This window comes from Schistocerca americana, chromosome 1, assembly GCF_021461395.2.
Source record: "Schistocerca americana isolate TAMUIC-IGC-003095 chromosome 1, iqSchAmer2.1, whole genome shotgun sequence".
In the NCBI taxonomy this organism is placed as follows: Eukaryota; Metazoa; Arthropoda; class Insecta; order Orthoptera; family Acrididae; genus Schistocerca; species Schistocerca americana.
This window is the reverse complement of record NC_060119.1, coordinates 378,745,023-378,760,857: the sequence shown is the minus strand read 5'-3', so window position 1 is coordinate 378,760,857 and position 15,835 is coordinate 378,745,023. Positions and strand designations below refer to the sequence as shown.

The 15,835-nt window shown below is 37.8% G+C and overlaps 2 protein-coding genes across 2 annotated transcripts in view; one reads left to right on the top strand and one right to left on the bottom strand.

Moving 5' to 3' along the window:
- LOC124600858 (DNA damage-binding protein 1) overlaps positions 1 to 13,160 on the bottom strand; it is a 177,033-nt gene extending 163,873 nt beyond the window's left edge. The window contains exon 1 of the mRNA XM_047136197.1: positions 12,969 to 13,160. Coding sequence (XP_046992153.1) covers positions 12,969 to 13,029 — 61 coding nt within the window. The 5' untranslated portion in view covers positions 13,030 to 13,160. The remainder of the gene's footprint in view (positions 1 to 12,968) is intronic.
- Positions 13,161 to 13,397: 237 nt separating this feature from the next.
- LOC124600842 overlaps positions 13,398 to 15,835 on the top strand; it is a 45,312-nt gene continuing 42,874 nt past the window's right edge. Inside the window, exon 1 of the mRNA XM_047136196.1 lies at positions 13,398 to 13,726. The gene's annotated coding sequence lies outside the window, so the exon portion shown is untranslated. The remainder of the gene's footprint in view (positions 13,727 to 15,835) is intronic.

Here is a 15,835-nt window from a genome sequence, read left to right as displayed (position 1 = left end):
TGCATGGCATTAGGTGCAAATTATTAATTGCAGCAACACAATAGCTGCGTTCAGTTAAGATGGTGCGACATGCATATCACGAATGTGAGTGTGTCACATCAGCCAGTGGATGGAGCAAGACAACACATGTTCGTACTAAAGAAATATGATTGGACCCAACAGAAGAGAATCTGAAATGGCATTTGACCATGAATGATATCCCTCCATCAAGAAATTCTAACATTACATAGAGGATGAGAACATGTTACATCCCCATACTTTTATCAAACAATTTGCAGAGGCAATACCTGCATATTGGCCAGAACACAAGAATACTAATTCTGTTTGCACGCATCTAGAAGGTGTAGTCACAGAAGCAATGTGTAAGATGGCAAGATCTTATAGGATGTACGAAGAATTTAAGAATACATTCCTGAATCGCTACTAGTGACAGGCCACAGAAGATAGGATAAAACATGAATTAATGATGTACTGAGATATGAAGTCATCTGGTTTTAAAAGTCTGGTGAAATTCTTTGAACCGATGACCAAAAAGAAACCAATAACCTTGATGTACGATGTAACGACAGTGAAGTAATTCAGATGAGTTTAAAAAAACTGCTGCTGTCATATCAGCAGATGCTGACAGGCAGCAGCAGAGACGATACCGTGACATTCCAAGGTATCATACGGTAAGTAGAGTTTATAATAAATGAAGAACATATGAGACACAAGAGACTTCAACGCAAAGCAAATTCTGAGCAGCCAAATAATAATAATAATAATAATAATGATTATGCAGGGAATCTCGAGATGTCAAATACTTGGAATGGTAATGGAAGCAGGCCACAAAATAATGGTCATCAGTTCCGAAACCAAAATAATAATTGGAGAAACTGGAATGGTGACCATAGGAATAACAGATTACATTTTCAGTGGAGTGCAGCCACGCAAAACGAAGCTCATCTACGGGTCCTGATCGTGGAAGTCCGTCCACTGAACCCAAGCAAAGTAAGAGAGGAGGAAGGCATACAAAACTGACTAGCATCCAATGTGGGAACGACTGCAAGGAAACCCACACCTGAAATCAGAAGCAGTAATGTAAAATTATTACATTATGATGATGTACGAGAAGTGTTAGCTGACAAAACCGACACAACACAGAGGAATGGCTTGTATCCAACAGTCCAAATTTCAATAAGTGAGATCAAAGTGGAAGCCATCGTACATAGTGGTAGTCAACTTTCAGCTATCTCAGATCAATTTTACAATAAGTGTGCAAAATATGTAAATATCCCAATGTTAAAAGTTCAGAAAACAAAAATATGTGAGGGTGATACTAGGAAAAAGTACAGAAATAAGTAGACAAATCAGGTTGGACCTTATGTGTCAAGGGCACAAGCCCGTAGCAAATTTATTCATGGTGCCTAATTTCACAACCATAATTATCATCAGTATGGATTTCCTGAGTAAGCACAAGACAGTTATGGACCTGGGATGTGAAAAATGCTACACTAGGATAAAAAAAGAGAAATCAACATTAGATTTGACAAGCAAGTTATGAAGGGACAGATTCCCTCTAGCTGACTAAAATTACAAGTAGAAAGTTCAGTTGGTAACACAGTTGAGCAACACCTGAGCTACAATGGAAAAAGGAACAATAGTGCAAGGGACAAGGTGGAAATTACAGAGATCAATCCAGCAACTGATCTAAAATTATCAGGGCTCACCAGAATAACAGAAGTATTTTTAACAAAACTGTGATTGGTCAAAGGCTTGCAAATACAGGTTCAACATAAAACCATGCAAAATTCCATGTTTCACTTTATGCAATGCCATTGGCTTACAGTAAAAAGGTCTTTCTGGAGCTACAGAAAATGATGGAGAACTAGAACAAGCAACATCGAATTATAATAGCCCAATGCAGGTTGTTGACAAATGGGATGGCAGTATAGGCTTAGTCATCGACTGTAGACAGATTAACACAATTATTGTGGAAGAGACAGACTGGCCAGAAACATTTGAGTAGTTCTTATTGACATTTCATGGAGTGTCGGCATTTACATTTATCACACTCAGATTCAGCTTCTGGTAGATTGAACTGGCACCCGAATATTGAAAGTTCGGGACCTTCATTGTGTTTGGTAGGTACTTTCAATTCAAAAGACTACCATTCGGCCTCAATGTGTTACTTGCAGCTTTTTTTTGTGACTTAGGGACTATACTGGATCAGAACCTAAGAGGCAGAATAACTTGTAAAGTCGATAACATATTAATATGGGAGAACATGGGTACAGCACAATGAGGTGCTAGGAGCCCTACTTGACAAAATGCGAGAACATGGAATGACAATTAACATTAACAAATTCTGCGTTGGGACAAGGAAAGTCCACTTCCTGGGTTACATCATTTCAGCAGAAGGGATAGCAGCTGGCTTGAAAAAAAAATTAGAGATCATAGCTGAAATCAGAATACCACAGACACTTAAACAACTTCATGATTTCTAGGCATTGTAAATTTTTACAAAAGATTCATTTACATAGAGGAAATTGCCACACCGTGAGTTTGTGCCATGACAGGAAAGAAACCATTGTTCTTGTGGAAAGAGATCGCAGATAGGGAGTTCTGCGATTTGCAAGGCAGCATTACATGCACTACCATTTGTACAGCCACATCTTTCTGAAGATTTTTGTGTGGCCAAAGACAGCTCGAAGACAAGTCTTGGTGTATCAATATTCTGAGATTACAAAGAGCACGATCAAATGACTCCAAAGATGACTGCATTCAGAAACCATGTACTAACAAAGTGCAAATGAAACTATTTAGTTACAAAACTTTAAGCACTGGTGGTCATCTGAGGGTTTCAAAAACTTCAGTATTTTCTGTATGGACGCAAAACTTAAGTGTACACAAATCACAAAGTGTCAGTGCTCCTGATGACAGTGCAAAACTCACATACAGCAGACTGGGGTGCTGGGTTTCTATACTCCAAAAGTACAACTTCACCTTGATCTACAAATCATGGTCTCACTAATATTATCACTGACACTTAATCACATTCACCAATAGGAGCCACAAAGAATGTGGAAAAGGTGTTTGAGGATGAGTCCTTCTGAATTTATTAGATTAAAAAGGTGGCATTTGAAAATTTCATAATGGCCTCAATGAAAAATATGCAAGATAAAGACGCACAACTTCTCAGGATCAAAACTAAATAGAATGAAAAAACCCACGCACAAATATGGGAGCAGTATCTTTTAAGAAAAGGTATGCAATTTTTCAGATGTAATGCACGCAGCACCCTATGGATAGTGTATGTACTAGAAGAGTTGATAAATAAGATAATTTGCTACATACATCTCAGCTGCACACATTTTGGTGCTTACAAATGCTTCCTGAAACTTAAAAGCCTATGCCACTTTGGAAATATGGAGAGGCAAATACAGAAGATTCTATCAATCTGCAAAGACTGCTAGAAAGCAAAAACATCTACAGTTTGGACGCAGGCACCACTGCAGCCAATGATGCTGACGAAATAAATGGAAACAGCTGCATCTGATCTGATGGACCCCCTACCACACATCATGTGGATTTAATTATATTAGTTTAGTGGTTGAGTTAATCCCAAAGAATGTGACACTTGTACCATTGAAAAAATTCATTGAGTAGTTGATAAGCAGGGCACTGTACAAAGACTTTCTTGCACAAGTGGAACATGTTGACCGAATTCTGTCAGATAAAGGTCCCTGTTACCAGTCACAGACATGTCACATCACATGGAGGAACCATAAAATATAACTGGTGTACACCATTAGGTACTACCCCAGTTCTAACCCTTGTGAGGGCATAATGAGAGATTTAGGGAACTTATGCAGGTTATACTGCAGAAAGAAGCATGCAACTTGGAATGTGTACTTGAAAGACTTTCAGGATGTCAAACGAGCTATCTCATAGCACAACCAAACTTTCACTGACAACAGTGCTGAAGAATAAGCATACTCCAGATTTGATGCAAGACACAGTCCACTTCCAACCTAGACAACGACTGAAGCGTGAGAAAATAGGGAAGCAATCCCTCCACAACATTTGAGTATTGGCTCGAAAACGGAAAGAAAGAGCTCGTAAGATGGCAATGGTGAGAGAGTTTCACGTCAGGCAGAAAATCCTCATGAAAGCCCACTGTTTGTTGGACAGGCAAAAGGGGGTTTGCCATGAACTTTTTACCGCATACTGTGGATCAGCAAGACTGCGCCACATGGTAAGGCCATGGAATTCTAAAGTCTCAAAGTGGAAAAGTCAGTAGAAGTCTACCATGTGAGCCACCTAAAAGCATTTGTCAAATAGAAAGAATAGCATTTATAATTTGTACATAAAGTAAATCATAAATAAAAATGGAACAAACACATACATTAAGTGATTTGAAACACTGTAATCAACATGACCCAAACACTGGCACAATGTTGTGTTTCCTTGGATAATATTGGAAATGTTTGATCATTTGAATGGTGACTGTTAGGTAGCAAGGTGCAAAGCAGCACCGCGGCTTGAATACAAAGAACTGCAAAGTACCTTCAATGCGATGATATCTTTGTCAGAAGTCAGGACATACAGTGATCCTGAGTATTTTGTTTAATAACATGAGATAATGATTTTCCATTTAACATTGACAAAGCAGTATTTGTTGTTTCTTGCTCAAGTCAGTGTGACTTGGATATTATTGTACTTTCTCCCTGTTAGACCGTGGTACTTTCTCCCTATCACACCGATACAGAAGGCCATTTATCATGGGTATGGTGGCCTCACCACACATGCGAGAGTGCCGATTTATACTACAGTTGAGAAAGGGCTTGATGCAAGGTGCACAAACTGAGTTCATATAAAGGAACACAGAATGATAGTCAAATGTCATAGGACAATATTTTCATGAAACTGCAACCCAGAATATAATGGCAGACTGTGTATAGTGATAAAAGAAGAAAGGGACTGTCATAACTGTTTTATTTAAGAAGATTCCTACCATTAATTATTGTTCGATGCTCAACAAGTATCAATATAATAAACACTCAATGAAATGTGCAAAGCAGGAAGTTATAAGAAAAGGATTAACTCATAATGGGCACTAACAAGGAAAGTAAAAGGAAAGTGGTATGCACCAACAAGGTAAATCAACACAAAGCAAACTAGGTACGTAACTCTTCTGCATTATTAATTAATAACACTGGATATTTAAGGACAGTTTGGGGTGACTCTCACCTGTGTCATAAAAATTTCTATGTCGATCCACACATTGCCATATGTTTTCGGACGTTAGTGATAGCCTATCTGCAACATAGGGTCCAGTCGTAGCTCCAAGACAGACAACGGACTTCAATAAATTTAGAGAAAGTTATAAAATTTCATGTTAACATTTTAACTAACCTTAGTGGTGACGTAGAAAGTAAAACTGCTTGGCTAACCAAGCACTAATCTTCCATAACCCTACAACCATCAAAAATAACTTATGGATCAATAATGACCGTTTAAGTCTAAGTAAATGTAAAGACAGAATTCAATAATTAGTTAGGCAACACTTAATTTGATAGTCCATCGAAGTGTAAAGGCAATATTTTGAATTAAAATTGAGCATGTTGAACTCATGTTTATGAATGTAAAGAAATAACTCAACAATTAGTCACAGAATGTTTAATTTCATAGTCCTTCAGAGTACACAGACAATATCTGTATCAGAATTGAAATGGGAAAACTCATGTTTATGAGAACTCAGTATGTAAAAACATAATGTAATTAGTCATAAGCATTAAGGTTATTGTTATGCATAAAATTGTTGGGTGTACACAATGCTACAGCGAGCACGGGGGAACAGTAGACACACTGGCAGAGGTGAATCGACTGGGAGGAGCCAGCAGCAGGTGCACGGGCATGATGCTGCAGGGAGCGAACAGCTGATGAGAGCTTGTCATGGATATGAGAGGAAGTGAAGTGAAGAGGCAGACGTACAACACACGACTTGAGAGGTCCTGTGGGATAGGGTGTAAACGACCGAGGTAAGGGCGCATGCCAACCTGTCAACTGAAAGCAGGCATGTGTTGGTATATGTCAAACCACTGGGTGAAAAGTCTCGCCATGAGGACGGCTCCAGCCAGAGTTCACTGTTGGCACAGGGGCATGTGGGCAGCTGCTATTCTGGGTACCAGGAGACGAGCACTATTTATGTCCTCCAAAACAAAACCATGTAGTTTTAGCCACTTTTCAAGAAATGACTGTATCACAATGCAAGAACGGAACTCTTGCTGTCACACATTGGCACAAGATGTACTCAGGAGGTAACCCTAAATAAATGTCAACTATTAGTAGAACCACTTGAAAATCAATTTTGGGGCCCGCAGAACAAGATCGGAAGACTATGAAGAGCACAATTAACAAGATTTTTGAAGACACAAGAAATGAAGACATTCAGGAGAGAAGGCGCAAGGCAAAAGCACAAAAAGAGTACAAGAAAAAGAAGACATCTAGCTGTAGAAGAAGCAGGTCCCCTTCCTCATAAAAGAAACAACTATTTGAAGCACAGAAAAAGTTTAAAAAAGCAAACTTAAGCAATCACAGTAAAAGAACAAGATGACGACTGCTAAATGCGCATTATGCTTCATTTCTGAAATTGTCTCGAAAATAATGAGGTACTTCAGAAGTGCTATAGTCCCATGTCTCCTCCTAACACTGTACCCTGGGCATCATCCACTTGTTTTCTGTCCAGTCCACGGACAAGAGCAACAGCTACAAGAACCCAACACAGTTGTGGAACAGTATGCTAGCTCTACATGTGGTTGAGCAAATGCCGCACCTGAACCACTGGAATGCAGTAAGCAGTCAAACACTAATGCCACTAATGCATTAGCTCCTCTTGGAGTCAAGCGAGTCCATGGACTAAAATGTCAAGAGTAGTCCATGTATTGGTATAAGGTCACACTCTCTTTCATTCCAATGCCACCCCGGGAAAACACAGTGTTTCCCCCTCTGAAACTTTCTGCTCCCATGTCATGAAAACTTGCAGTTCTGTGCAACGAAAGATTAGAGCCCACAGACACGAGTACATACTGTATATCTGCACAAACTGTGACACCAACTACATAATAAATAATAATAATAAATAAATAATAATTTTTTGCATTCATGTTCTTTGGTTTTCATTCTCATTCAATTGTCATATGTAAAGTTACTGCAAATCATTTTATTTACTGTTTAAATGTTTTGTCCATTATGCATTTTTATGTAATGTGTCTGAATACAGTTTAAAGTTTTTTGATTAGTTAAGTGATAATGTCCATGATAATTGTCCAACCTAATCATTTAAGTTACTTAGAAGTACAGGTGAATGCAAACCACCTGCAACTCAGGGTGTTTGTGTTCATGCTTCCTTTGGAAAGGTGCTTTTCTCTTTTATTTACGTATTTTAAAGTTAAAACAGATCTAGCTTTAGCTTGTGAACTCTGATGCGCTTAGAGGCTGACCATGTTTGATTTTCATTAATGTAATGTGTTTTTTTAACAGTAAATGTAGATCACTTTTAATTTTAGGTTTGTGTATCAAATAATTTAGAGAAAAAGCAAATTACAGATAGTTTTTGGATGGCCATAGACTTTAAGCATTACCTTTTAGATTAACATATTAATGTTTGTGGATGGATGATTGTGGTGCGCTTTCAAATTGAGTTGCATCAGTGCACTCAATGGTAGGCTGGAGGCTGACTTTACTAAACACACTTGCGGAAAACTTGTTAATGTTAAGACTGATCCATGATAACTTTTTTTTCCACCATTACCCCCCTCCTGGTCATGTTGGTGTTAAGATTTGGAACTGCTGAGACAGAGAACCAAGAGTTCTACAGCAAGAAGTGCCATCACAAGAATAAATAAATGACCACAGGTTAATTTATTAGAGTATGCAGTCTCCAAGAAAATTGGTATGAAAATTGTTTGGCATAACATAGGATAGGTTCAGATTTACTAATATATGTTCTGTGAAGTCAATTTTTCACTTGATTGTGCAACATCACAGCAGTTGCGTAATCATAGTGGAAAATTAGTCGGTAGTGGATAGGTTCTGTAAGATGGCCCGATATCCCATCATACATGAATAATTCTGACAATACCACCCCATTGAGAAGCTGGCGGAACAGGATCCTAGTGGCGCCCCTGTCATTGCTGAAAAGAATTGTGGGTGACGCAGCAGCTGAAAGATTAAGCTCTTTGAGATAACATCTTACAAGCATTCCCACCAGCCTATTCAGCATGAAGGAATGTGCAGGGAATGCCCTCTGCAGATATGGCCAAAGAAATTCTCATGCAAAACACCATGCTATATTTCCGCCACAAGGCAGAGAAATGAATCTAACTGGCTGAATTTTTAGTCAAATGAGGAATTATAGAATGTTCTAGAAGGTTTTACAAACAGAGTATGATGTGAAGGCAATTTGCCGACAGCTTCACAGCTCATGGTGTGGGAAGCATTCCATTTGTCATGGGCATGATGACCGGCCAATTGGAGAGTGCACACTAATGAGGCGAGGTCTGCTCTAAACTGGAACACAACATCTCAGGAGATTCTCTGCCCGGTGTCAGAAGAACGCATCGCTGGAGAGTATTCTGAGACACTGCTGTCAGTGAACAGTTTTACTCTTAGATTTCATAAGGTTTTGATTTGAATTCGATGATATACACACCAGGGATTGAAAGATAGGGAATCTTTAACAGTAAATATGTTGCTTGACCTCTGAGCTTTTTACTGTGAGTGCCAGTCAGGGTGGAGACTTTCAGTGCTAACCAGCATCAACCACTTAGTGCTTCTGTTGAATTTCGAGTCAAATCGTAGATGTTTTGGCAATCTCAAATTTTGATTAATGAGTAGGAGTTAACATTCTCTGTCAATGATTGTTCAGTTCGCATTTTTAATTTTTTTCATAATAAATATCTTCACAGTACCCAGTTGTTCTGTGTTTCCTTGGATTAGATTCCAAGTACATTTCCTAATTAAGTTCGAGTAGAGTACCATGAAAACTTTGGAGCCCTATTCACATGTTACTCCAGGAAGCAGGTTGTATATGGCTGAGACAATTTAATTTGTTTTTAGGCATGAACACTTCATTGAGACACAACACTGGCAATTGTTACACATACACATGCCGTATGAGCAATCCCACCTGGAATAACATTTGTACATACATGTTTCTTCAGAATTTGTCATGAATTACAATGTTATCGTTAGATTGGGACCTAACAGCACAGCTTAAATTAAATTAAATTAATAACCATGTTTGTCAAAATATTTGCCTGCTTTTCTGAATGTATTATGATTTCGGAGACTGTGACGTAGGGCCTACTGACGTAAGAATGTGACAATTTTCCATCAAAACACATCAACTTTCAGCTGCTCTCTTGTTGGCTGTGAAGGTTCAGAGACTACTCTTTTCTTCCAACCCTACCTTATGGCTAGTGCAGCCAACACTGCTGCATGAAACTATAGTTTTACCCTGACGAGTATTTTGGTGCATGTTATGTACATATAGGCCTACTGTAAATCGACAACGAAAAGACGATTTTTTGATGAGGGATGGACGAAGGGTTATCTCTCTGTTCAAAATCTCCTTCACAGCAATTTCTCCATCATTTGTGCAATCACATAGGCCATGAAGAAAATCGTGTGCACTTAGAGCTCAAAGACATGTTCCAGTGTGTGGACCCTCATATGCCAGAAAGTTAGTGATAAGTGTATACCTCACTTATCACTATAGAAGATACTGTCTACTACGACTATGCCTACGGCACATAGTGATCCGATTCACAAGTTGTGTCAGTTCATTCCTTTCATAGATGAGGCTTTACTTTCTCTAATCAGAGATTCCCATACAATGTGATATCAAGTGAACCAGTAACAATCATAGTCATTTCAGTGTCACTGAAACTGGTTAGTACACAGTGACACTTATTTGCAATTTGAATGGGGTCTTGAAGGCACAAAGTTCTGTGAATCATTGCATGAAATTGTAACTGCTAACAGATGTAACCATGACATCCTGTATCAACAAAGAGAGAATTTACACATGGAGAAAGAAAAATCATTTATTTAATACATTATTGGCTGCAATTAAGATGAGATGTCATTTAATACCTGGCAAAGGCAAATATCATATTTGCCAATAACTGAATTAACATATCCTGTCATTATTCAGACACGTAGTTCTCACTGGTCCTATCAAACGAATATATTTTTGTGTCATGATGAAGCAGTTGTGACTAACAATAACCGAGAGTAACTTGCTTCTGTCAGCAATTGTGTTACTCTTGCAGTATCCGCAATTCATGTTTAAAAGGCATCTTGTAAAAAACAACAGGCAAAGTGTAATCCTGAACCTGCCGATATCACTTGACAACTTGTACATAATGAATGACCTGCATAACAAGTACATACAACTGTTAACAGAAGATGATAGTTATTTTAACCATTGTTTTATTTTAATCACCTTTATTTCATCCGGAAACTAAAATGTATTTATTTAATAGGACCAGTGGGAACAACCGCGTACAAATGATGACAAAGTAATATGTTTAGGACCTGAAGATAGGTCTTCCAATTTTAAAACGCATCATGCTTTAAATAAAAGCACATTTGCGACTGAAGGCTGTGGTCATCTCTTTCATATCTCACATTTATTGGCTTCACAAAGTCACAAGCAAACCATTAAATACCAACATAATCTAAACCTCAGGCAATGTTACAAATCAGTCTGTCACCACATTCCAAGAACTAATACAGTAGTAAAATAAACCGAGTTAGCATTCCATTCTCTTTTGAGCGTCACCATACCAATAGTCAAAGCCGACTTCAAGTCTCAGTTCGTTTAACCCACACTCGGCAAAGACAATTTTTTTTAAAATAATGGAATGTGCAATGAGGTTCATCCAATTTGAGCTAACCTCAATATCTTTGTTGTGGTGGTAGTGTAGACCAAAGAACAGGTTACACTGAAGTATGAAAATCTGGGTGTGAGCTGGTGGAGCCAATGACTGTTGATGCCAAACATAGGTTTTGAAAATATACATAATTAGATAGATGAAAAATCTATTTACCAAGCAGCAGCAAGAGAACACACATATAAAAGGTATTACACTTTGGAAGCTTTCGGAATCAGTGGCTCCTCCTCCTGGCGGAAGAGTTGAAGGGGAAGGAAGATGGGTGAAGGAAAAGGACTGGTGAAGTTTACGAATTAGGGGAGAGTTCTATCCAATTAGTTATATTTTTAAAAATTGATTTTTTTTGTTTTTTAAAAACATATCAACCTGCAGCATATCATAACATGTTTATGCCTTTGGCTTATTTAACCATAGTTTGTCACATTTATTTTGATGCACTTTTCGTTATGAAAATCAAAACTGCACAGTAAATTCAGAAGATGCACCCTATACTAGATAATGGACAAGTCTCTAAGCATTTTGATCGATATTAGGCCTACACACCTACAGCATACCTAAACCAAGAAAAATGCAAGGTGAGATGGGATGTGTCCACTACATAATTTTTGTGCTATTTTGTCACATACAAGATGTTCTCAATGAACTTGTGATACAACTTGCGCCCATATAAAATGGTTAAAAATTCACCTGGTTCAAACAGTTATCACGAGTAAACCATTGGCAAGCTCACTATTGTCTGGCAATGTCATTTTCATTGCTACAGACTTGAAGAAACTTTTTGCAGATACTTCTTATTTTTTTCCATTTATGATCTTGAAAGTCAAGTATGGAAACATTGTTTTCTGTGATGAATGTGATGTAATTTTGTCAGTTATGTAAAATCCAAAGATTCCACGAGATTCAAGGCTACTTAGTACAGCAGAATCCATCAGTTCCTACTACACAAATCTACTCTGATTTATAATTTGATTTTTAATTCATAATGAGTAGGGATAGCACATGTCTCCCATGTAGCAAGGAAAATCACATATTTATTTTTTGAAACTGAGGAGCAACTCTGACATTCACCTACAGCGAATTATAGAAATTACAGAAAACATAATTTTATTGCCTGGCTGGATGGGGTCTGATTAAATGCACATCTCATTTTAGCAGCATGAAAGATATTTGGCTGTCGATATGTATTATGTGTTCATTTCACACAAACTTTGAAAATATTTTGGGTAAAACAAGGCTACAATAAAGGTTGTGCAAAGACCACAAGTGATGCTAATCTTTTGCCAGAGCACAATTACTAACTTATTTACCACCTGATGATGAACAACTGCATGAACTGATTATCATTGAAGATGGACTCATTATAATTTCTCTTGAAATTTGCTTATCAGCAAACCATCAGAAACAAACGTATTCATCATTAAATAGATGAATTTATCATCCAGGAATGTTATCTATAAACCGCTCTGTCTGCTCTGAAAATGTAGACATTATAAAAATTAATAAACTATTCTACACTGGTGCTTCTAATGGGAACAGTGTGGGTTTGAGCCTGCAGACATTTGAATAACAAGAGAGAAATCAAATAGTCTAGATTCTACAATTTTGAACCAAGAAGAAATTATGTTGCTCCGCAAAACTTACATATGTGAGCTGACCGTTGAGCTAAATGCCAAGTATATCATAAACGGGTGTGAAACACTACTGCTAGCCTACATTCTATAGCGTCAATATCTTAAATCACCAAGCACATCAGTAATATTCACAATGTCTTTTCTGTAAAATATGGCAACTTATTGGTGGACTCGAAGTATATACTAGCTTGTAATGTACGAAATGCCTTTTGATTTTACTATAAGTTGAGAGAACAATCTTGTTTCTCCTACGGATGTTTTGCTTGACTGACGCGTTTGATAACCATAAATTTGCAAATGGAAATTCTAAAACCTAATGAATACCAAAATGCAGTCGAACCCTTACTGCTAGGGCAAGGTAGAAAGGAATATAATCAACTGATGTTGTACATACCGGTAACGCACGCGGTAACTGCGGTGGGTTTATGTGCGGTTACGACGTAATGGTAAGTCATCTTTTCAATTTACTTTGGGCAACTGAATGTTTACACAGTTTGAAACACCAAATGCGCGTGATATGTTATTTATGCTTCACTTATTCGCACACAGTACATCTCTTGCAGAAAATAAAAACATCAAAATGTATCTTTGGAAAGTCACAAACAAAACATGGTTTCGAGAATGAATCGATTCTCTCAATGGCAGCGGTGTATTATCTATGTTATTTTCGATGCCTGAGTACTCGTTAGCGTTAGGATGTCGTATACTTTTTATAGGAAGAGGCTTGCACATAATTTTATTAACTCTTAAAAATAGAGGGGTTCGACTTTTTCGTTCTAGATATTACAAGAATTATTCAGTTTTTTTGTTTATAGTTGGCCCTCCTGCTAACTTTCAAATTCGAATTGGGAGTGCGCATTTGTAACAGTTTTATTGTGTGCTGCATAGTGAGGAAAATTGAAGTCCGTGCTCGATAGTGTATATAGTTTTTGTTAAAATGTATATCTACATTTTTATACTGTTTAGTAGACGGCATACGGGAGTAGCTGACGTGTGTGTGAGATGTTCGTGACTGCTGTCTGTTTCTTGAACATATCGCTATAGCACGAGATTTGATTAATTTTTAGATTGTAAACGCAACATTCAATCTTCTCGCTCAGTATATCCTGTGACAGATCATTCTGGAGACAAGAAAACTATCCTAGGAGAGAGGTGAGCAACATTACATAACATTAATCGTAATCCATAGATTTTGCGGACGGGGTCTCGGAGATGCGGAGAAAGAGGGCAGACATCTAGAGTAATTTAGTTAAATTGTAATGAAATTACTTAAACACTATAGAAGATTGTTTTGCACTGCTATCGCCAACTATAAAAAACAGAAAACCATTAATGTTGAAAGTTTCTTTGAAGATCGTCGTAGTTGGCGTCTGGGATTTGACCAAAGAAAGTTAATCTTAAACTCCCCAAAATTATTAGCTTGATATTATGGGGCAGGTCGTTACATACGTGTATTCCCATTTATGCGACTCCTTTCTGTGCGTATGTAGAGGCCTTGTAAGTTTTTGTAGTGGTTTGTAATCAAAGTATAATATGCACGATTTTTTTGTGAGGTAGGCCAAAATCTTAAAAAAATACGAAGTACTAGGAAGAGGGAGTTCTACAATTAACACGAGATGATATTTTTATAATATGCTCTTGTTTGGTGGGGTCGGATTTCCGTGCGCCACCCAGTACTTTGCAAAAGTTTGTCAGTTTACAGTAAAATCTTCCAAATAATTTGTGATAACTACCTTAGTAATCAATGTGTTCTTTTTCCACCATGAAATTATATTTTCATTTCCAGTTACATAACAGTCTTCAAAAACGTGAAGTTAGGCTGTGTCATCATCGGAACTAATAACAAGCTTAAGACTTTCTTCCAACAGTATCTGCACTGTATTTTGTTCATGCAAGTGGTGCTCCTTAGCTCGTAAATATTAAAGTAAAATATATTTGATAGTTTCAATCAGCTGATGATCTGGTTACATTATGAAATGGTAATGAGCACTGATGGTAGTCTTGCAACTGGAGATCTATATCCAGTAGAAAAATCCATCTTTTAAGGTTATGAATCTAAATACTGCCCTTCTGTTTCTAAAAACTTGATTGGACAAATGAAATTTGTTTCTGCTCCTTGACCCTAGATTACTAAATCATCTCAAAATTATGTTAGGGTATTAAAAAAAAAAAAGGCATTCTGTACTTAATGTGATATAAATTTACCATTTGAGATCTAATAATAGAAATTAATATTTAATCTGTAAAGTATTACTTCTTTGAATAAAATGTGGAGCAGAATGTTTTGGTAGTCATGTAGTCTTCCCCCGCCCCCCCCCCCCCCCTTTAGTGCTATAAGGCTAAAGTACTTGCAATACAGTATATGGCTTTCTTCATTTTCCAAGTTTATTAGTCATAATATTGGTGGCAATAGTTTTCATAGTGAGTTTATTCTCCTCTGATGATACGTAGATTCAGAAAAAATGTTTTATATTTTCAAGACAAAGTGCTCGTAAGGAAAGTTCCAGCTTTCCTGGACAGTCACTATGTTCCTGAACTAGATGTCTTCCTCCAATTCATGTACTACTAATGACTTCACATATCCAACCAAGGTGACATGTGCCGTGGGTTCAGATAAGTTCTTCATGGAGTTCGAGTCTCGGTCCAGCACACAGTTTTAATCTGCCAGGAAGTTTCATATCAGCATACACTCCACTGCAGGGTAACAATCTCATTCTGGAAACATCCCCAAGGCTGTGGCTAAGCCATGTTGCCGCAATATCCTTTCTTCCTGGGGTGGTAGTTCTGCAAGGTTTGCAGAAGAGCCTCTTTGAGGTTTGGAAGGTAGGAGATGAGGTACTGGCAGAATTAGGGCTGTGAGGGCGGGTCGTGAGTGCTTGAGTAGCTCAGTTGGTAGAGTACTTGCCTGTGAAAGGCTAAGGTCCCGAGTTTGAGTCTCAGTTCGGCACACAGTAACAATCTGCCAGGAAGTTTCAAGTTCTGAATACTTACCACACAAATACCAAAATTTCCATAATGAATATTTAAGTGACATCTCTTAGGTTGCAATGGAACCACCAACTTAGATTGTAGTGCATAAGTGCATTGTGGTTTCTGTAAAAGTTATAGGGAACCTTCAGCTTGCTGTATTTTGTCCTTGCTGTCTTGAGAATGTCAGAGTGTATTACAGTCAACATTGTCAGAAACTTTAGGTCAACGGAGGTGTCCAATCCCACCCAGTAGCTTTGACCCCGTGACATAAGGGTGTTGTCATGTGATGCC